Source organism: Haemorhous mexicanus, chromosome 9 (genome assembly GCF_027477595.1).
Source record: "Haemorhous mexicanus isolate bHaeMex1 chromosome 9, bHaeMex1.pri, whole genome shotgun sequence".
Classification (NCBI taxonomy): Eukaryota; Metazoa; Chordata; class Aves; order Passeriformes; family Fringillidae; genus Haemorhous; species Haemorhous mexicanus.
In genome coordinates this window covers 7,760,578-7,784,253 of record NC_082349.1, presented here as the reverse complement: position 1 = coordinate 7,784,253, position 23,676 = coordinate 7,760,578, and the positions used below count along the sequence as shown (strand labels likewise).

The 23,676-nt window shown below is 42.2% G+C and overlaps 1 protein-coding gene across 1 annotated transcript in view; it reads right to left on the bottom strand.

Annotated features, from left to right (window-relative positions):
- AGBL4 (AGBL carboxypeptidase 4) overlaps positions 1 to 23,676 on the bottom strand; it is an 870,267-nt gene that overhangs the window by 136,229 nt on the left and 710,362 nt on the right. The window contains exon 9 of the mRNA XM_059853862.1: positions 4,750 to 4,861. Within this exon, the coding sequence (XP_059709845.1) occupies positions 4,750 to 4,861 (112 nt within the window). The remainder of the gene's footprint in view (positions 1 to 4,749; positions 4,862 to 23,676) is intronic.

The window sequence follows — 23,676 nt, the reverse complement described above, 5'->3', positions numbered from 1 at the left end:
GTTTACTCATCCTGCCTTGTTCCTAAAGCTGCTGTCAGCAGATACCCCCAAAGCCCACAGGCTCCTTCCCTCCCTCTTTCCTGTCCACAGCAATTGCAGATTGCCATCCTCTCTCAGCTAATTCATCAGCCCTTGTGGCAGATGTCTGTGTGGTGGATCTAAAGGTTCCAGCCCAGCAGGTGACTCAGAGTTTAGCATGCTGGGGCTTTCATTTTGCATTGAAAAATTTCACCTAGAATAGTACTAAAAGTTTGCAAGGGCTGCAACATCAAGCACTCCAAAATCAGGAATGAATACAGAAAATTCAGTTTTGCAGAGATAATTTAAATTTTAGTACGTGTGTACATGTCATAAGAGATGCTATTTAAAGAGCACAACTCTTAAGTGGAAAGTGGGTATTTTTTAGTTTTGGATGGGTCTCTGGCTCACTGGGCACAAAGTGAACAGCATCCAGCAAAGGAATCATTTGCTTGTAGGACTCCAGCTTTGTTTCAACATGAGGTGGAAAACAGGCAGAACAGAAGAAACACAGAAGAAAGAACAGAAAGTCCAGTGCTGCAGTGAGAGTGCCTGGGAGCCCTGAATGCCATGTCTGCATTTTCACTTGGGAGGAGCAAATGACTTGAAACAGATTAGTCCCAAATGGTCAGCCACAGCCTATTCCTTGTCTCCTAGGAGAACCAAATGACAGAAATAGTCAATCCCAATCTCCCTTGCAGAAGCAAGGGTAGATACAAGGCAGTGAAGGTATCAGTCATTGCTGAATGACATGAAACAAATGTGATTCCAGGCACCTTAAACCATCCATCACAAATGAGTAGGTGTGATCAAAACTGTTTCCTGTCCACACAAGGATGAAACATTTGTCTCTCACAGGGCTTCCCCCCCAAAACAATCCACAGTTCTGCAGTGCTCCCAGGGCATAGCAATGAGCAGAACAAAAGAGCCTAGGAGGAGATGAACAGTTCTATCTTCAGAGCAGGATCTGCACAGGGCAGAGAAAACACAGGAGAAGGCTGCACAGTGAACACTGAAGGTAAAACACTGAGTAGCTGCTTATTATGTGGGAGTTTTCCTTTAGAGAACTGGGTGAGGGAGAGGTCTAGAAGGGAGAATAACACTACCCCCTGGGAGGAAAGGCCATATCACAATGCTCATGTCGAGGGGGTGAGCTGACACTGAGCACAGGACCTGAGTGCACTCATTAAACCTCTTTTTAAAGGGTGCTGGAATGGCTCACATGAACATGCTTTAGCAAACTGCAAACTAGAGCCAGCTGAGTTAGTTTAAACAATACATTAATGTTCTGACATAATTCTGCTACCTGCTCCAGCACACACAGGGAAACCATCAACAGGCATCATCTGGTGGAGTGCTGTGAAGATATTGCTGGCTCGTGTATGGGCAGGCAAAGGAACTGAAATATCCCCAGCCAGCAGCACATGATCTAGAGGAGACTGTCACTTCAGTCTCAGCTGCAAGACTGATACCACTAGAAACAGCTGAGAATATCCCCACACTCCATGTATGTTGTCTTAGATAGCACAAGTTCTAACATCATTACAGTGCAAGGATTTCATATCCCCAGAGCTTCCGACTTCCTCGATGTTTCTCACAGGCAGCTCCTCTAAGCACTGACTGTTCCTGGTCCTTGCAGCAGCCATCTGACTCCAGATCCCACCAACCCACACTTTTATACCCCTTGTTCTAATTGGCTACAGGTGTGGCTAGTTAAGATCAGGCCTGCTTCTAATCTGTACTAATTGGTCCAGCTGCAACTCATTGGGGGATAAGATTACCTTCCATACCACCTTCATTTACCCATTCTGTATCCCCCTACATGTGTAGGTCAACATAATGGCACTGATCATCAGAGTTACTGTGTCAAAATCAGTGGCAAGGAGATCAAAAGCTTCCTATTGTTCTCTCATTTCTTGACCCATCCATTTCCTCCTAAGGGCAATATGGTCCTTATGGAATCTGAAACACTTTAAAAATAAAATAAAATAAAATAAGCACACTTCGTAAAACCCAGAAGAACAGTGAACCACAAGTGCTTTGGATTATTTTTATACAATAACTACAGCAAACACTCAGCCTTGGAACACTCAGTGCTGGAATCAGTGTGGCTGTGGCATTGTGCGTGTGCCTCATACCCACTTCACTTATTTCTGTGTCACTCATCCTCCTTGCTCCAGAATGAACTTTTTTTTCAAAGGAAAGAGCTTATCTCCCATACTGCAGAGCAGAGGAAAAAATCCTCCTATGCAGCAATATTTAAAACATGGTTTTATGGTCTTATGGCAGCTAATTTTCCTTAAGTGATTTAAGGGAATGAATACATCTAAAAGTCCTGCACTGAGCTGCTCTGCAATGGCAACATGAAGCCAAACTTCCCCTTGCTTTAAAAAATCCAGTTTTCTGTGGACAGCCCTTCACAGCAGATCTTGTCTGCAGTGGGAGGGCTGAAGGTTATTTCTTTATTACATAATTTCTCAGGGAATTGGGTTTTGCATTTCATTTCCTTTTCCCCAGTGGGGGAAGACTTTAAATGAGGAGAGGGTGGCAGGACAGATGTGTTCAAATGTGAAATGCCTGATGTGACACAGTTTGACACCAACTCTCCTGCAGCAGGTCACCTGTGCGTGCAGCCAGCCATCTATCATGTATTAGTCATCTGAAAGTAACATTCTACCCCTGAAAAGCACCTAAAATTTTTAGCTGCCTGAAGGGATTCAAAGCAGGTTTTATTCTGGCACTCTGTCATAACTTAATAAGAGCAGTCACTGCTAAAGCAGGATGGTGCATGGGCAGTCCCATGGCACCTGGCTTGTCTCCCCATTTTGTCCCAGCACTTTGGATATGGTCTTTTCATACCAATATAACTGTGATCAGAGGGACTAAGAATCTGGTATTTCCTGAAAATAACAGTAATCCCTTATACTGCATTATTGAGCATCCCTGAAACTGCTAGAGAGGCTGGTGTTGACAAGGCCAGACAAGAAAGTTTTTTTGGTGGGCAGCTAATTCACTAAGAAATGGAATTCTGAAGAGCAACCTGAACTTTGCTGCTACTTTAATAAAAAAAAATCTAAAAAAATACCTTTTAAAAAATTAAATAACCTTGAAAATTAAATGTTTAAAAGGTTCCCTTTTCTTTCCCTCAGAAAGAAATGAACTGGAACTGGTTCATCTCAGGTTGATCACTGGGGAGAATGGGAGACAGAAAGATGGAGGAAAAAAAAACCATTTCCATTTCAGATCAGCTCTCACCAAACAGTTCTTTTGATTTTCCATTTTAGCCACCAAAGCAAATTAATTCATTCTTCAGACATAGGACAGCTGTAAGCTACCAGAATTTTCAACGATTCCTCAGAATGGGATGAAGCTGAAAAGAACTTCCCCCCACCTCCAAGAATAGCTTTACTTTACTGACAGTAACTTTTAATAGTGCCAGGATTTGTTGCTTTACTGGCTACAAGCACTTCCCTACACCCAACTTTCTTGTAATGTTTAAAGACCTCTTCTTTCTTGGGGAAAAACTTCTTCTTAAAGCAATCTGCATGCTCACTCCATTATCTAGAACAAAAATTGTCTTGCTTTTCGGGATAGAAAACAGAGGAAAGACCAGGCTGGCTCCAAAGCTCCTTTCTGTGCCTTTCCATCATTATCATCATCACTTTAATAGAGCTTAGGAGCCTTGGTCTGAAGTACAGTGCACAAGGCAAGGTGCTGCAGAAACTGAACAGAAAGACAAATTTTGTGCCAAACAATTAGTGGTCTAAGAAAATATTTTTCACACAATTGGATTCCAGTCCATATGTAACGATCTTATCTATTACCCTATCCTCCTTGTAGCTAAAAACTCCTCTGTACAGGTATTACTGGAAGATAAAAAGTTTAATTAAAGATGTATTGGGAAAACCAGAAGTTGAATTAAAGGAGGTCTTATCCTATACATGATGTAGCCGGGGGTAAGAATCCTCTCTCTTTATTAGCGAGGCTAGCCAGGTCTTTTTTCACAGAAACAAAAAGAAAAGAAAGAAAAAACAAAAGGAAACATTAGCAAAACTTCAGGGACTTAAAGATTCAAATTCCCTCTCCATTGTGAGAAGCAAAAAGAAAAGAGAAATACCAGGAATCCTATAATGAAAAAAATAATAATCTATAAAATCTCTTCTTATTTTTTGGTAGTGATTTTTTCCTACCCATCTCCACTTTTTTTCCCAGCAGTTTTTCTTAGGTGCCACGTTCAATAATCCTTCTGCTCTTTGATGTCAAACATTCAATAGCTGTCTGCCTCCCTCCCACTCCTCTTCTCCATATTCTCCTCAATCCATCTCCTCTGATTAGCTAAGATTTCACCTTCAAGAACACCTCTGCTTCTCTGAGTGAGCATGAGTGTGTTCATGTGTCTTTATATAATATTTGCAAATATTCTCCCCCTCCTGCCCTGCACACCACACAGCCACCACTGCCAGAGCCCTGGATCAAGCATTGCTGCCATTCCTTAATTCAATTTGGGGGGCCTGCTGTTTTGAATCCAGCTCAGAGCACGAGAGCAGCTCGGCTGAATTCAGGCCCTGCTTTCAGAATTATTCCATAGTTCATCTGAGCTGAACTTCATTCCACGCGCTTTCTCCACTTCTGGTGCTTCCCGTGGCAGAAGCCCAACTGTTCCCTGATCTCCTGCCCTGGGGGGTGGCTCCCCCAGCACAAGGGGGGCTCAGCAGCTCTGTCCCCACTCACCGGGTTGTTGTACATGTCGATGATGAGCTCCTTCACTCCGTGCAGGGTGGGGTGAGCCCACGGAGAGGGATTGGCCCAGTGCCGGTTCAGATCAAACCCCAGCAGGGAGCACCTGCACACACACACACAAAACAGACACAGACTTAGCAGGGCTGTAAACTCTCCTCGGATCAGCTGCAGAATTAGGGTTGTATTCTGTGGCTGAAGTAGTTAAACGTTGTGCTCATGGGGGAAACAAAGCAAACCCTCTCCTGAGGAGAGCCTGCAGCAATGGCACCTTTCAGAAATAATGTGACCAGCAAAATATCAACTGGAACAGTTCTGGCCATTCAGCCTTCTTAGCTCCACTGCATCCTTTGCCTTTCCCCAGCTTGGCAGGCTGGCCCTGGAACAGCCTTGCCTGACCTTGGAGGTTCCCTTCTCTTTGGAGCTTGGGCTGAGGGTCAGCAGCTGAGGGTGATTCACACACTGCACCACCAAACTGGACCTTCAGCTCGTCCTCACTCAGGCTCTGACTCAGCAGGGCTCTTCAGAGCATTGTAATCAATGGCCATTAGGTTTGTGCTTAAGGGATTTAAAGCATCAATGTCATTGTTCCACTAACCCAGGGCCTGTCTCTTCCCCTCCTGCAATTGCCTATACAAAAGTTAGCCAACCAAATCAACAAGTTAAAAGGATTATTGGCCATCAAAACCTGTAGGCATTGGAGCACGGATGCACCTTGGCTTCTCCTTCCTGCCCTGACCCTGAGATCCCTCCCAGGACACAGCCCTGACTTGGATTCTGCTGCTCACAGCCCCACAGAGTAGTATCCAAATTCTTTGTGAGGCCCCACTGAAACTCAGGAGGCTGTTGACAGAGTGAGCACTAAAACTGAAAATTTGAAAAAGAAATTAGAAAGCTGGAAGTGGCACAAGAAGGAGAAGGAGGAAATCAGGTAGGTTGCCTGCTGCAAAGATCACCTAGAAACCTTTGGCTACTGATACATGCAGGAAGAGAACTGTGTCATCTCAAGCTAAGCTTGGGATGAGTTGGGTAAATTCTTGCTCAGGAATTCTGTAGAAGATCATACAAATATAGGAGCCCAGGTAGAGATGCAACTTCTTCTATCGTTAAAACAAACAAACAAAAAATTCAACCTTGCTGCTAAGCCTTAAAGCTTCTTGAGAAAAGAAGAGCTTTCATTGATCCCATGCCTATTACAAGAATGTCTGTTCAGCATTAATCTTTTAAACACACCTATGCAAACAAGAGATTCCCTCCAGTAATGCTATCCTCTGACCAAAAAAAAAAAAAAAAAAAAAAAAAAATCTAAGAATCTGAAGACCCAAAACACAGGTTTAATAGGCAAAGAGAAAGGAAAATAAAACTGAGAGAGGTGAAATGCTTAAAAAAGAGAGGGGATGAAACCAGAGGATGAAATTCATTTCCAAACCTGATGAATAAATATTTTCCTATGAACCAAAGGGTACAAAATGAATGTAACCTTCTTTTGTAAAAATTCCTAGGGGTATCTAAACAAGCAGGAGCTGCTTTGCTCCTTGGGCTGACACAACCCACCCATCAGCTCTCTGGGAGCTCAAACACCCAAGTGCAGCTCCACAGCTCCATCTCTGCTGCCCTGGGTGCTTGCTGGGGTGCAGAAGCCACCTCCTTGTTGTGGTAGCCACTTCTCTGCTTGTACAGAAACCAGATAACCAGATGGATTTTTTTTTCTGGACATTTTAAACAACTACAATTCCACAGACAACTCAGAAAGTTGCTGCCATCCCACTCTACAGCATATTGTGTCAGATTTCTCTCTCTCTCCTTTTTGTCTGCATGTAAACTCTCTGCACTTGGCTCTACTAAATCCTATCTTCTTTTGAACTCATAGACATTAATAAAAACCAGAAGTACTTCCAGACGTGTAGGTGGAATTACACCAGGATAAAACTGGCAGAAGAGCAGAATGAGAGGAATGAGTTTTTAATTTAATAAAAGCAGAAACTGTCATGAGTTTTACTGTGTTTTGGCACAGTTCCCTGAAAAACAACGTTCTTACTGTAGAAAAACTTTCTTAAGAGCTCAGAATCTGAACCTGTATTTATATAGTTAATGTGTCACATTTGCATTTTCTTTTAATCATATTTAGCACTAGAGAAAAGGAGCATACTGTCAATATTAAATTTGGGGGTTGGGACTTTTTAGATAACTTCTCTATGTCATCCCCACAGAGAAAAGAGGTAAGCAATACCTAATTTTTATAAGATCCTAAGTAAGGCATTGCAATTTGCAGTATTTGGATGTGTCAGGAATATCTGGTAAGAGATGAATCTCGTAGTTCATCTAAAACAACAAGAACAGTCGAAAATACTTGTTTTTACTTGAAAAGACTTTATAAACAGAAGGAAGCAGTGCTTAACAAACAAGTTATTCATTTGGGAAGCTCCTCTGAGCTCTGTTTAATAGGAATCCAAATTAATTTCCAAATATCATTTAGCTAGTCTTTGATGTGGTATATCACATATTTATCAATGTAACAACAATTAATTAACTTTCTGATGTAGGCATTACTATTTCTTTCCAGTCTGGAAACAGTGCAACATTTTCTCCCCGCTTCCACTTTTCAAGTCTTTTTTCTTTCCTTTTTGCCTAAAGACAAATTTGTATCTACCACAGCCTCTCTTTATTCATCTGCTGCAAACTTGTGGCCTCTCTAAGGAAACATCAAGTTGTGTTCCTTGGTACTTCAGATTTGATTATTGACTCCATTTCATGTAGAACTGTCTCCCAAAGCTCGTGTCTATCAGGACATGACCAAGCCACACGGCGAGCGTCTCCCACGTGCCCGTGGCAGATCCTGCATTCATTTTATTATCTTGCTCCCAGCTGTTGTGATCTGCCTCATGGCTAATGCCTCCAATGCAAGAGCTTGAGCAGGATAACTTTAAAATTGCATCTTGCACTGCTTTTTAATTCGTCCTCCCAGTCTTAGACCAGCTAATTTCTGGAGCACTTTGCTGCTGGTTCCACTGCTTAACTGTTTGCCTGCTGCTTCAAACACTGGGTAGGCAAAGCAGAAACACAGATATGCTCTGGAAACAGCAGCTCTATGGTATGTCCTAAAATAATACATAATCTCTCAGTATTTGAGACCAGTTCTTTTACTCAGAGTGCAGGTGTTGTCATTTGCATCAATGAAGTTCCTGACATGGCTCTAAGTGTTCCCCTAATTTAGAAAGTCCCTCCAAATCTGCCCTATACAAATTAGATTTATTTTGTGCTGTAAATAAACTAATGAGTTCAGTATAAAATTAACAAGGGGGAAAAAAAACCCTAAATGATATCAAAGGACTCTTTAAGGATGATCTTAGAAGGGGGACACAGAAGACAAAAAATCAGAAAACATTACAGACTCTAAGAGGTACAAGGGAAGACAAAAACAAGGGAAGAATTAGTGAGGTTTGGAACAAGGGCACTGGAGGATATCCCATTCCAAGAGCATTAATGCCCATGCCCATGAATGCTCTTAGGAATGAGGCAGGTCACAATGCCACTGATGAGAATGAGGTGCTGGCACAGACTCTCCCAGGTTAGGAAAAAACATAGTCAGAATAGGTAGCTATAAGCAAAGTTGCAACCTGCAGCTATTACCTGATTTTGGTCTTCATTCCTACTGTAAAAACCTAGGTTTTGGTCACATAGTCACTGGAGGCACAATGACATGTGTGTAATTTAAAGCATTTAAGCTGATAACCACTGTTTGAATTTTGGATTATGCTTGCTATAGTTTGCTAGATCTACAGACCACATGCTGTGCTTCTGCTTCGTGACTGAATGTTCATTTAAATCAGGTTCTGTGAATATTCTTGTTGAATTAGAATTTGTGTTTCACCAATGTTTTCCAGCCTTTTTCTAAAATTTCTGTTTTCTGTAAGTAGATAAATTTATTACAGTGTTTATAAATTTACATAAACACAGTGCAAATTCAGTCAAAGCAAATGAGTTTCAAAATTGCACTGGAAAAAGAAACATTTTGCAGTATTCATCCCTCCCTACTTGGGAGGCAGCCAGATCTGAAGAGGTTACCAGCTCAACTCAGTAAAACCAAAGATGTTCAGACCAGCACCCAGCTTGCTGGGCAGTTCTCTGGACAGAAACCCTTTGCCTCTGGGACTGAACTCATCACTGCTTTTAAGGATTTCTTATGCAGCTGCTTTAGTGACAACATCCTGAGGAATGATTTAGTAGCAAGGCTCATGATAGGTTTATTTTTCAGGGCTTCTTCCTATTCTTTCAGGAAGAAGAAAGAATCTCTCCTTCCTGGAATCTCCAAGTTATAGAAACCTCCAGGAACTCTGCCTTCCTTTACCTTCAGTTCTCCCTGCCCTGCTCGTTTTTGCTGCCCTGTGAGTCTAAATCTCTTCCTAGCAGACCCATTTCCACAAGGTGAGATAGGGAGAATAATGGAGGAAAGGAGGTAAAGAAATCCTTTTTCACGCCATGTGATTTATGACAAAGAGAGCTGTGCACCCTTCCCTCCAGCCTTGTAAGGCTGCGTTGGTTCATTGGATCAGCACCAGGTGAATCTCCAGATAATCTCACACACAAAGCCAGGGAGCTCCAAGCCACGCATGGCACCACCACCAGGGGTAGGATGGGAGGCTGGAAAGGCAGTGGGGAAGGGGGAGCACTGTTTTCCCCCTGTCAGTGCAGGGGGAGGGCAGGCAGAGGGTAGCTGGTCCCTCTCAGGCAGAGGCAGCAGGCACTGCCATGGGGCTGCAGCAGGGATTGCAGGAGCAGGGAGCAAAGGCGAGGGCTGCACGCACAAGATTTGCTTCTTTTCACAAATATCACTTCAAACCTGACACATTCACGGCGTTTTACCAATCAACTGCACACCTGCCAGCCAAGTCAGGTCTTCATTAGTGTGTGTTTCACCGTCTGGGTGCTTGGGGTTTGCCATTTATGCATTTGCCTATTATTCATTTAAAAGGACTCATTCAAGCCCACATATTCTAAAGCAATTAGGTAGCAAGACATCCTGACGCTCAAACTACAGAGAACCCCTGCTCTGAAAACTCTCTCCTCCTCCCCAGCTTTCTGCATTTTTAATTTGGAGCTCTGGAAGCCTTCACAAAGGCTATTTAAGAGAAGCACTGCAGTGTGCTCCAGGCAGAGAGCGGCATTAGCTCTCAGAGACCACACGGTGGAGTAGATGTTTGCAGAATGAGCTCTGCCGGGTGTACTGACATAATTTTAAATCGTACATGACGGTTAAAGATGTGTTTCTCCATTTTCTGTGTAAACAATGTTAAATAAGAATAAACACAAAGGGATATTTTCTCCTTATGATGAATACATGCATTTCTCGGGGCTGGTAATAGGTGTCACAGGCACACACACCAAGGAAGACACACATCCCCTCCTGACAAGGGCATACTCTGATCTTCAGGATACGTCTCAATTCTTGTGTTAACTCTCCTTACACACCCCAGGTAATGCCAGAAGGATTCCCGGGCACAAAGCAGCACACTGGAAATAAAAACCCATCCTACAGAAAGAAGAACTCCACCCTGTGAGTGTGCCTGGTGTGTCAGAGGGTGAGATCCCCTCCCTAGAGCAGCTCAGCCCTGCAGCTGTCACAGGACCCTGTGCATTTTCACATCTGCATTGTGCCCAGCCCAGTTTTCAGTGGGACAGGGCTTCCAACACTTCCCCGGGGATGCAAGCCCTGTTTAGCAGAGCTCTCCCCTAGGAAGAGCCTGTCCCCATGTGTGGATCTCTCCAAATGACCCTGCAGGAGCCAGTCCCATCTGTCCTGCCCTGGGAAGGCTTTCTCAGACTCCTGCTCCCAGCTGGATCTGAGTCACTGCCACGCCACTCTTGGGCACTCAGGTGTTTCAAACAACTTGCTGGCAACACCTACAGTGCTTCCATTTTAAAGCCTGATTCATTGTTTGGCCTTTTCAAAACCAAACACATCACTGACTTAATGACACAGGAGACAGGAGGTTTTTTTCCAACTTTTGTATCCCAAAATATTTCCTCTGTAGGCACAGAGCCTTCAGAACTCTCACGTATGTAGCCCATAATGCAGTATTACATAAACTTTCTTTTCTGATTTTGTCCAAAAGCCACCTGCTCATGGATTACAAGCTGCAAACCACCTGGAAAGAGAATTTTAACATGTTCTTGATTTACTGGACCCCCACCCTGTCAACAAGTCAAACTCCTCTAGGCCCTCCTGCCCTATCTACTTGACACCTCCCCACAATGTCCTAACAAATGTTTCCCTTCAGATAAGCAACCCTTCTTTAAAACATTTGTATTTCTTGTTGGTCTGTCTACATTCCTAGAGGGGCAGGTTGGGTGGAAATAAGTGCCTCATCATCACAGTGGTTCACAGAGAACAGCTGATAGACACATTTCTGGAGACATGGCTGCTATTGAATTGTGCTTTTGTTCCCACTTCTGCCCTTCCTCAGACTGTGCAAACAGACACACAACACAGCTCACAATTATTAGGGAATACTCCAGCTGCTATAGGATGGTATTCCTCCATATTACAGCACATCTCCTATCCTGCCTGGCACACAAACCTGGAATTCTGCTCACTTCTAGGGAAGAGGAAAGACACATCCAGTTCCCTGCAGACCAGCATGATAGGAACAGCCCCAGAAGATGGCTCAGCTCTCACTACCAGACCCATCACACACAGAGAGCTGCACTCAAAGGAGCCAACCTCAATGTCACACTGCTGAGCTCTTAGGACATTGCTCAGGTCCCCAGAGCCTTCCTTCAGCCCTGTGCTTGTCACTGTTGTGGCACAGCCTTGGACTGCAGGAGCAAGGGGTGCTTTTCCACAGGCTCTCTTTATTCTGTCCCAGGATCCTCACTGGTCATTAATGAGTGGGCTAATCAATATTTTGGCTTTTCCTTATTGTTCAATGTGCAACCCTAGGCTGCTGCTTGCTGCATGCTACTCAAAGCCTGCTCCAAGGACAGAGCTATTCAGCTCTTCATGGCTTTTCTAAAGTGCTCAGCACTGCAGGAGACAACTGCTTTATAAGCACTGATGGACTAATTTTGCCAACAGCACTGGTACCAGAGGGGACCACATTGTCCCCAGTTCATAAAAGAGCAACTGGGACAAAAATTGGCTTACATAAGAGACAGGCACTAATTTGAACCATTCTATCTGAGAGGCCAAGGACAGGACTTTTTTAGGATAACTTGGGTTTACATTGCATGTTACACGTCCAGCACCTCCAGTTTTTGAGAAACATTCTCTAAGGGTTTGGATGGAGAAAATGGATTGTGTTGGGTTGTGCTGTTGTATCAGTGAACATTCCCTCCTGTTTCTTCTTACCACCCCTTGCCACCTGCAACTAAAGATATTTTCCTCTCAAATCTGTCTTTATTCTCACTTTGAATTTCAAGGTTATCTGGCCCACTGGGTGTGTTACATATGGCTGTCTAATTAAAGAGAGAAGATTAACCTTATTCTATTAGATTATTTTAACACCTGCCAGGTGACTACTCTGCTTTAGCAAAGGCACAATGTGGCCAAATCAGTTAACAAACCTCCAAACCAACAATCAAAAAACCTAAACCCAAACAAAAAACCACATCAGAACCTCCAGATCATTTCATTTTTGAAAAGTCGACCAGAAACTGAGAATGTTGCAAATGTTCTTCCCAGAATCACTACCATGATAAACTAACATTTCACAGCACAAGTAGTACCAGTGTTCTGTTTGTCACATAACATTTCAGAAGATGGCAAAGGAGCTGTAAAGTCCTGCTCTGTCTCTGATTGCAATCAATAAAAAGCCCAGATGCTTTAGAAGGGAGTTAAATCAGGCTCAGATATTTCCCAATCACTTGTTAATTTAAAGGGCAGAGTTTCACCACCTGAGCTTCTCTGTGTGGTGCTGCCTCAGCCCAAACAACACAGAGAACCAGGAACTGTTTGACAGCATGGTGGTCTCTGGTCCATTTCCAATTCCTACCTCCAATCACTTAGGCTTTAAATTGTCCACAGTCCCAGCAGCTGGACACACTGTACACCCCAGAAGGGAAAACAGCTGGCAAAGAGACATTTCTCATGATGCTCCATGACACCTCCTCTTCCTAACTCAAAGCCACTTGTGAGGGATTTGGTGCCATCCCATGGGACATGGGTCACTTGTCTGATTTGGATGCTTGTTGGATGCAGAGGAACAGGAATGTAAAGCACTCAAAGTGTGGCTTTATCAAAGTGTGGCTCCTATCAATCACTGCAACACACCAGCAGAATGGGATCTGATACCAAGCCAAGCTGAAACTCACATTTTGGTTCCTGAGCACTGAAACATCTACTGCAATGAGTAATGGTGCAATGATAGATTAGTTTGAGAATCCTGATGAGAATGCTAAAACTCAAGAATTTAAACCTTCAGGCGTTCAGAGGTGGTTCTTTTGTTTGGGGGTTTTTTTGTTTGTTTGTTTGTTTTTTGTGGTTTGGGTTTTTTTTTGGTTATGCCTCAAAAATAGGTGCAAATGGGTGTAAAATTGCCAGAAAAATTTATTATTATTATTATTATTATTATTATTAATATTATTATACCCTTTTCTGAGATGTATAAAAGAATACAACAATTACTAAAGGCATGTGACTGTTCAAGAAAAGAGGTGAGGATGAAACACCAGGGAAAATGAAATCTGGTAATTGTTATGCAGAAAGACCAGAAAAGAGTTCAGGTGGAAGCTGATCATGGAGGGACTTGGGTTGGAAGAGACCTTAAAGACCATTTAGTTCCAACCCCCTGCCAGGGGCAGGGACACCTTTCACTAGACCAGGTTCCTCAAAGCTCCATCCAGCCTGGCTTTGAGCCCTTTTGGGGATGGGACATCCACAGCTTTCAATCTCCACTGAAAAGATGATATAATGAAGTTAATTTTAATTAGGCAACAGGGAACTCAAATGAGGAGAAAACCCTCCCACATTATGACTTTTTATCCATGGGGATTTTCAAATCTTGCCTGTAAAAAGCCCTAAGTAACCAACACAAACTGGAGTTAGCCCTGATTTGAGAATGGCTGAAGATCTCCAGAGGGCTACACTAAACACTTTTCCCTTATAATTCTATGAAAGTCTCAGGCACAGGGAAAGTTTCACTTGCTGCTCATAGCTCAGTGGACACCAGAGAGCTCTGCTGTGGGACAGGCCACTTCACAGGCTCACAGAATTACTTTCTTTTTTCCTTTTCTTTCTGCATATTTGCAGCCTCACACAGTTCAGCACCCTTGAGATAAAATCCTATAGCAAAAATGTACAATGAATGGGAACATATATGAATGGGAAGCAGAGGAGCAAACAAATTTCAATTTCAAGCTTTCATGGCTTAGCATAAACAAACATGAAACAATTCATCCTCAAAATATAGGGGTGGGAGGGGGATACTGACAGTGTCCTCAAGACACACAGAGAGACTGAGAATGAGGGAGCCTGGAGCGAAGAGAACATTTCAAAAACTCTTTAAAGCCCTGGGAAAGTTTGAAGCAAAGATGAAACTTTCCTGATTCATTCAGTGGGTCTGCAAAAACAATTCTCTTCATCCACTGCCAGCCCCCAGATTGTCAAAAATAAGCCAGCTCTGTCAAATGTTGTTTTCTTCTTAACAAAAATGAGCTTCAAAATTTGGAATGGATGAACAGATTTTGAAAAAATAAGAACAGTCTAATAACTTTCTAGAGAAAGATGCAGAAATAGCTTCTAAAGAACTCACACTGAGCTAATTCTCTTTATGAGCCTGCAAAGTCTATTTAAATTTTATATTCTTCCCTCTTTTATTTTTCATGAATTCATCCTCTGCCTGCATCCAAGCTGGTACAGGACTAAAACTCAAAACCCTCATCTGGGATGGTGCCCCATTTCTACACCTTTTAGCAACAGGGAGTGCAGTGATCTGGCAGGGAATATGAAGTGATTTGGGAGAGGGTTTGCTTCTATTACAGGTTCTTGTAAACATTCATTTGAGCTGTAAATGGACAAAGGAAGAAAGTTCATCTTCCCAGTGGATCTATCCATTAGCTTCTTGTATCCCACACCATACAAACATCATACAACAAGGATTAACTGGGCAGGTTCTGGCTGGTTTAGCACTTGCACAATGGCATGCTCCTGACAGGGCTCAGAAATCAATCCCTCCAGTCATATTCCACCCTGAAAAGTACTTCAGTCTTTGGCAGGAGAGAAAGGAAACTTTTCAGCAGAGCTGTTACTTGGTTTGTTCAAGGCAGGACTAAGATCTGAGTGCTGTAGCTTCCACTGTGCACACATTTAGTTCTTTGATTTTGGTAGCCAGTGGTCCAAAAACCTTGGAGTTGTTCAGGAGTTGGTTCTTGCTGCCTTCTGACGGAAAAATGCGAGGCCCCTGTGTTTGTAAGGCTCTCAAAATGTGATTATTGGAAGCATGTAGGGAAAAGAGCAATTCCTCTACTCTGGCTTGACCTAAATGTCTGCCAAGAAAGTTGTGGTATCTCTATCCAAAACTTACGAGGCACAACTAATAAAATAAACTAAAAATGGGTCACTCTGTCCATGCATGGGCTTGAAAAAGAATGTGGAGGTAAAGAAATTCGAGGATGACAAAATTTAAATGGTTCACCTGCAGTCAAAGCCCATGGAAAGAGTAGTTTCATGGCCAGGAAGAGATGGAAATTACTTTCTCCACTTTAAAAGAGAATTTATTGAAGCCTTGAAGACAAGAACAGAAGCAAAGAAAACAAAAGAAAACAAAACAAAACAGCCCAGAAGAGCTCTGAAAATCCAATCTCTCCCATCAGCCTCTGGAAAATGGATAACCTATGCGTGGTATGATTGAATTTCTCTGTTTCATCACCCTAGTGGAAGCATCTTGTATGAAACTCTGGTTTATGAATTGAGTTTTGAGAGGGACCTGGGAGAGCAGGAGTTATACCAATCTAATCAGGATGTGACAAACACATGCATCAAAATGTTGCATTGTCAAGATCCAGAAGCCACTTAATTCCAGAAAGATTTTAAAGTTGAGAAAGCAGCTTTGGCAACAGGATTAGGAATGATGAGAAGGCAGATGAAAATCCAGACGGAGGAAGATAGCTCAGATTTTTTTTCCAAAACATCCTTTCAAAAATTAGGCCATGTCCCTACATGATTTCTTATTAACTTCTTTTGCAAACCTTTGTTTTATTCAAATGAAGGACACAGTTGCCTTCTCCCATTTATTGTACCTTTTTCCTAAACATATGCTAATGGTGGAATGAAAGATACATGAATGGAGATAAATAACACCATAAAATCCTATAAACCCCACAGGTTAAAACACCACAAAGCATTCTGAGCAAAATACCCTACAAAGCAGATTAAATACAAGAATAACATGCAAATGTCATTGCCACAGAGCAGAGAAATGTGCTAATGCCAATGCCACGGGACAGGAAGCAAGATTCATGAGATTGATTTGTGATGGCTCCTCAACAAAAGCAGGGCACAAAAATAGCCTGTGATTATCAATAACATGAGATCAAATCAGAAAGCATGTGCATTAAGAGAGATGGCATCAAATGCTTCCCTCAAAAGAAAAAGAACATCACAATCACTTTGTATTTGCCTGGTCTCAGCTTGCATTTCCTATCTAACTACTGAAGATAGTTTCACAGGATAAGTACAGATTAGCAAAATATTCAAGGTGATTGAATGGATTAGCATTATTGTTTAGCACAATGCAAGGTGATAGGAAAATCTACAGAAAAGAAAGATCTGCTATCTGGACAGCCACTTGAAATTATGCAGCTCACAGGTTGAATTCTTACATTTCTTGTAACATCATCAAGTGTCACAGTGGATGCCTGAAAACATTTCCAACTAAAGAGTGAGATTTAAAGCTGGGGATCTCGAGCAACAGGTGGAACAAGAATTCCTAAGTAAACTGCTATCTTGTTTGTCACACAAATAGAAAATCCATATGCTAGTGCCACAGGCAAAAAGAACATGTTCTAGCAAACAGCACAGAAAACCCCAAACCCTGAAGAAACATTTGCCTGTAGGAAAGGGGTGGGAAAGAAAAAAGAGATTAAATGCGTCTAAAAAAGCCAAAATTACCTATAGAGTAATCAACTGTGTACTAAATCCCAGCCAGGTAGAAAGCACAAATGCCTGCCATCCCCACTACCCTGGCCATTGTAATCATGTCCAGCAGCTTGGGCTGCTCATTTTCCCCATCCTTGTAGAGATACCCACTGTAGTTAACAGATGTACTGATGTGCTATGCTCCCCTCAGGCCCCAAGGATGCAATACCTGATCAGACAGTCAGACTGTTTCACACTGTGACAGGGATATTTGGGTTTTTTCTAGGTATCCAACGTTAATAGAGGTCAAACTGTGAACAAATCCACATAACCTGTGACTAGGGATGGAGATTTCACATTCAGACTCAGCAATTCTACACAGTTCTCTTCGTTTCCAGAACCAGAGACTTTGTGCCTCAAGAGCTGAACCAAATCCCCTCAAATGCAGACATCTCTGGTTTGCTTTTCAGGGAGTCTCTTGGAGCATTTCACAAGCATTAATGGAATGTCCTCCAATGGTTCAGCGAGGCAGGTGCACAGAATTAGTCTCACTTTGCCACTAAGACCAAGGTGCAGAGGGGGATTGAGGGAATCAGCCAAGATCATTCTGCTTTTGTCTGACAGAATCAGAAATAGAAATCAGGATTCCACAAAAAGTAAATAAAACCTCCCTTCCTGGAATATGCAGCAAAATGTTTGGTTAATTTTGACTGCATGCAGCTTAAGAGAGGCAGGATAAATCTCCCTCTAACCCCAGCCCCAAGTTAGCAGGGTTACAGAAATCTGTTCAAATGGCAGCTTATCCCAGTGACCGTGGATGACACAAATCTCTTTCTGGGAATGCCCCAGTGACCACAGCCAGCTCTAGAAGTCCAGAACTCATAACTAACTTTTAGATGGCCTAGACTAAACAAAACTAGTCCATCTTGCATCATTCAAAAATGTATTGAAAGTGTAGGTGGTGTTATACCTACCAAGCAAAATCCAGAATCTACAGGGCAAGATCTGACAACAAGAAGACAACAATCCCCTAATCAGGTACACAAAATCTTTCAGGCTTTTCAAAATACTAAAACCCCAAGGGAAATTTTGTCCTCAACCAATTTCAAGTCAAGTTTTACAACCCAATGAGGTGCCTAGTTTTTTCCACAGAGTTTTTACGAATGGAGCATGCAAACCTTTGAAATTCTCTCATGGCTCATTTGTAGGCATCTCACTGTATCCCAGTGAGAGTGGATGAGAGGGATAATTGAAAATGGGACACATGGGCATCAAAACAAGCAAAATGACCCCCTCCTTTCTCTTTTTCCTTTTCTTCTGGTTCACGCTTCTAAATGAAATCCCAGGCTGCCTTCCAACTGCTGCTCAGAGCTGTCACAGAGGAGGAACACGTAGAGAGCACTAAACCACTGACCTATTTCCATCCTTGGAGCTGCTGTGTCTGAACCCTTCGTTCTGAATTCTGCACACACACATGCACACGTGCACAGCAATTTCCCTGTATACTCCCACGAGGAACTACTTCCAACGTCTAACCTCAGCTCCTGGAGGAGCTCTCTGCTGCTTCCTGAACAGCTGTTAACCCCATGGCCTCAGTGCCCTCCATAATTAGGTTAACTTTTGGGAGTCTACCCTTTGGGGAAGACAATAGAAGCTTTGGCTCACTGACCCATCTTTTCTGTTCTGCATTGCATGCTGCTCTGTATCTGATATTTGTGTACAAGGATCCTTTCATCTCTTTTAAAAATGCAAGCATGCAATGCATCACTGCAGGGTGAATAAATCTAAAAGAGTGCATTAATATGTGCAATTCATGCACACAGCAAAAGACTACTGAAAATGAAAACAAGTGGCTTGTGCCTTCCTACAGCGCCTAAATCACTGAAATAGCAAAAGGTGTCACAACCTGAGGGTCCTCAAATCCTCCGTTCCTCTTTTAGAGTGAAATAAAAAATAAAAGAGCTTTGTTACCCTATATGACTTCTGAGCTACTTATGTCACTTCCTAGGAAGAAGCAGCCACTATCTTACTGATCTTGGCTGAATTTCAAAGATACAGAAAAGTTAATTGGATGAAATGAGGCTTCCAAAGAAAAATTTTGTGTGAAAAGCTCTTCAACCAAAGATTTACATGCAATCCAAGGAGCCACAATATGGAGCGGCAGCACTATTAATGTTGTAGAGGAATGAATAATGCTTGGGAGAAAACTCTCCTTTGCTCTTTTTCCTCCAAAATGTTTCATTCTTTTCCTTTTCCCCTGCCCCACCTTCAATTTAAAGGTGTATAAAATAAGAAATGTAAAGAAAGCTAATGAAGGTAATATGGAACATTAAACCAAAGATTTTTTTTTAATATGGCCACATTATCAGCCCCTGAAAAAGGATAAAGTAAATGTTGTTCCATTTTTATATCTTGTTATAACAGTACTCTGACAAAAGGGAGTATAATTATTGCACCCAAAGCTTTGTATCATTCTTCCCATAAGTTTTCTATTTCTACTTAATGTGGGTTTGTACTGAAGGAAGCAGAGTGCCAAGTACTGCACAACACAATTACCTTTTGGGGAGTAGAGCACACACTCATGGAGGAGATTTTTAGACAGTTATGTAGAACTGGACCAGAAAACTAGACTTCAAGGGGCCCAGAAAATTGTGATGAACTTCAGAATACCCACATACCATGAAAAGTCAGGAGAGACCCTCTTTTTATCTAAGCTGACTTTTTAAAACAATGGATTATATGACACCAAGAAACTTCTACAGTCACCCCGATAAGGGAGCAAAAAGTTTGGTCTCCACCTGCAGTCCTCATGAGGTGACACTCTGCTGTTTGCACTGGCAGCTTGTTTCCCCATTTGAAACATTTACTTTCCTATATGAAAGCCAAATATTTTTGCCACATCCTCCTCTGCTAAAGTTGTCATCACCTGCCTTGCCTCTCTGACTGAACCCGGATGGTGGTGTCAGCTTCCTGCATTAAACTAAATTATCTCCTTTATCTTGTTCTACAAGGGAGGTTTTCCAGACCTCAGGCAGATCTTTGCATCTCTTTCTCACATCCCAATTTTAAACCTCCCACAGCAGAGCCAGTGCAGCAAGGTTTATTGTCTAGGTGGGAGCCCAGTGGCCCCAGCAAGCGGCTTCAGTACCTGAGTGTAGTCAATGCTCAGGAGGGTGTCACATAAATTAAAGGTAGCTAACATTCACTCCACTCTGCATTTCCACATCAAATGGTGGCATACACACCAGTGACACATCAGCCAGGGACAAGAAACCAGTACACAATCACTCCAACACAGACTAATGAGCAAGGAGAGAGAGAGTGCCCCTCTCCTCCCCAGCCACTCTCAGAGCACGTCTCAGCTCCTCACTCTGGCTCTGCTCATGCCCAGAGTATCAAATGTCACCATGGCTCTGCTCCTCACAGTCATTCCCAAAACTCTCTTGAGCTCTGTCTCTTCCCAAGCCAAGGATTGCCACAGAAGCTCTCACTAATGGCAATCTTGGCATGTGGGTGACAGACACCACGTCCTGTCCCCAGCCATAGGGCACCAAACTCTTAATTTCTTCTTAGCAGATTCTGTCCCATGAAAAGTTGCTGGAATAAAGGGGAATTAGGCACAAGTTACCTTTAAAAATATGTCCCAGAGTAGCTGCACTCCGGGTACTTAAATTAAAGCAAGTGTCATTGCTTGAAAGGTAATTGAAATGCCAAAATCAGTATGAGAATTTGTGCTAAGTCCTCTCTCAGGACTACACCAAGGCTCGTGATTCAATTAGGTATTACAGCACTAAAGCCAGACCTTCACTCCTAATCTCTGGGCAGAGGATTCAGTATTTTAGAGATAAAAAAAAGCAAATGACAGCACTTTCTTCCTCCTGTTCAGGTCTATATCCTAAAGGCCTGTTCTGCAGCTTTTTTAGGAGTTTAGAAGACTGTGACTCCCACACACTGTAGTCACAGAGGTGAGTTATAAGGCAAATGCCCATTTCATTAAACCACCTCTGAAGGTTTTTTTTTTTCTTTCTTATTTTAATTCAGGATAAATCAAGTTCTAAAACCACCTCAGATTGTGGATCTTTTAGGAAAACTAGAAAGAGTCTCCAGTGCAGCCTTAAAACATGCAGCTGTTACATTCTTGTTATTTACAGATCTAAGAATTTCTTGCAGAGACACCCTGGATCTTACTTGCTGTAGCATCAGCTGTGTCCAGAAATACAAACTCATGTAGAACTACATCCATGTGCTGAAGAATTACAGAGCTAATTATAGAAACCTGACCTTACCAGAAAGCAGAATTTTTGGATTCTTTTAATTGATAATCTGTATAAAAGTCCTATTAACAAACAGTGTTTTAAACAAAAGGAACCATCTTAAACCATATATGCCAAATATCTCTGCCTTTTTATTTTTTTAACAAACAGCTCTAGAAACCCAGGATTCCATGATGTTCCTGGGAGAATTGTAACAGTCTCAAGAGAAAATAGAAAAAGAAAAAAAAAAAGAGAGAGAGAGATGGTACATCAAGGCATAATTGTATCCTGCAGCTGAACACACTTCTCAAAATTCCATTCCCTATATTCTGTGTGTCCTGAGAAGCCCCATCCTGCCCCAAACCAGATCCTCAGCTAACAGGACAGAGGCAGCTGCTCTGCACCAACACTGGTGCATTTATGCCTGCAGGCAACCCCTTGGGAAATTCTACTTGCAGCTGGTTTCCACCCACTCCTCCCCTCAGGCTCACTCATGCAAAGGAACAAAATCCAGTGACAGAGGCTGTAGGAGATGAGAAATGCCAAACAGGCCACCAACACAAGTGCATCTGAATGGAGACGAGCTGCAAGACTGCAATCAGAAGAGGAGTCATCCATCTAAAAATCCACTTGCCCCTCTGTTTCATTTGCAAGACAAAGAACTGTAGAGCCTTTCCACGGCACCAGTGAGGTGCCACACTAAATTCCAAAGCCAAACATTGCAAGACTATTTCACTCTCTGATTTGAGAGGTGCTATAAAGGACCTGGAATATTGAAAGCTACCAAACAATCTTCATCTGGACTCCAGAAGCCTTTGACATGTCTCAGGCTCAGCAACCTAAACTTCAGCACCTGAGGACTTCAAATTGCTAATAAAAACCACAAGTCCCCAAATCCAGGGCAGACCTAAGGCTTTCCTCAAGAGCAGAGCAGGAGGTACAGCCAGGTACCTGAGCCACATCCAGCTCCAACAGGATGGAGTGAGAAGGGTACAGGAGCTTGGGAAGAGCACAGAACTGATGTCCAGACTCCATCTTCCCTGAGGTGTTCTGAAAGTATGGTTTAAGAGACATGGACTGGTAGGAAACAAAGCTCTTACTACCAGCCAGTTATGTTAAAGTAATTTCAACCATGTAAATGACCACTTGGCATTTTTACTGCATTTTGTCACTGGCACTAATTCTAATTTGCAAGGTAACCTCTTCAGCTATACAATATGATAAACACATATAGAGAGGAATTTAGGTGGTCACTTTAGTTAAGATGAAAAACAAATATATTCTGTTTTTGACAGAACTCAGTACTAACTTTCACCTTCACCACTGGTGAAAGTCACATTGAGACCATTTAAGGTCTCAGAGTTTAATACAATCTATGCCCTCAGATATAGGAAAATACTTTATTGTTTCCAAGACCAGGGAAAAAAGATGTGGAGTATCTGAGAGACCCATTATTAAGGATGTGGCCACATTCTTTTCTTTGCTCACGACAGCACTCAGTCATGGCCTGCATCCAACTTAAATAATTGTTCCAAATTCCATGTATCAGCCTTTTCTTTTACAGGTTGGAGATTGTATCTTTATAATAATAATAATTTTAAAAATCTATTTTTCATGTTTGACCTTAAATAAAGTGCCATGTCTATGATGAACTTGTCACCAAGGAACAGGCAGGTACAAACTATTTCTGCTCATGCCAGCAATGGTCAAATGGTCAAAGCTGACTTTCCTCTTGCTTCTGCATACCTGGAACCTCCATAGGGCTCACACAGCTTCAGCTTCTGATTAAGGCAAGTGTTCAGGGAGGCATCAGCAAAGTTAAATGGATTTTCTGAGGAAGTACAACATTTTATTTTGCGATGTTTCTTCCCACCCTATTAAGCTTACATGATACCAAACCACAAACCCCCTCTGCATTGCAAAGTTGAAAGAAAAAGCCTCTAGCTCCCATTGATTCTAATGGAATTTGTCATTTCAAAGGAAGAAATTCTCTCCAGAACTCATAGAATACTTCAATTAGATGGAAAGACTTAGTTTATAGGCACTATGTCAAAATTTTCCAGTCAAACAGTCCTTTAACTCTAAGAAAGGCCAAGAAATCATTTCACATATGGGCTTATTGCAAAAGAAAACTATGAGCACTACACAATAGTTTGAAAATCATACATTTTCAATCCAGAAAGAGGTTACTGTGATCATCTTTGCTGATCTTCCATTCACACACAAAGACCTTTTTTGAAGCCATTCTCATTCACAAAAAAATGAACCGCCCATCAAAAAAAAAAAAAAAAAACAAACAAACCCAAACCTCTAAAAAACAATAAGAAAACAAACAAAACCCCAAACAGATATTTTAAGAAAATATTTTTATTTCAACAAAAACAGTCCATCAGGAAAAACATACCATGTCCCCTTAAAGACTTGAATCTTCCTTTCTTGGGAAGCTGCGTCAAGACACTCATCTCTGTCATTCCCTCCCCTGTTTTAGTGAAAAGAACCTTCCTGTTACTCCATGTTTATGTTCCTTATGTACATGCCCAGATCACAGACCACTCAGGTCCCCACATGCTGGCCCCATACCATTCATTCCCTCTC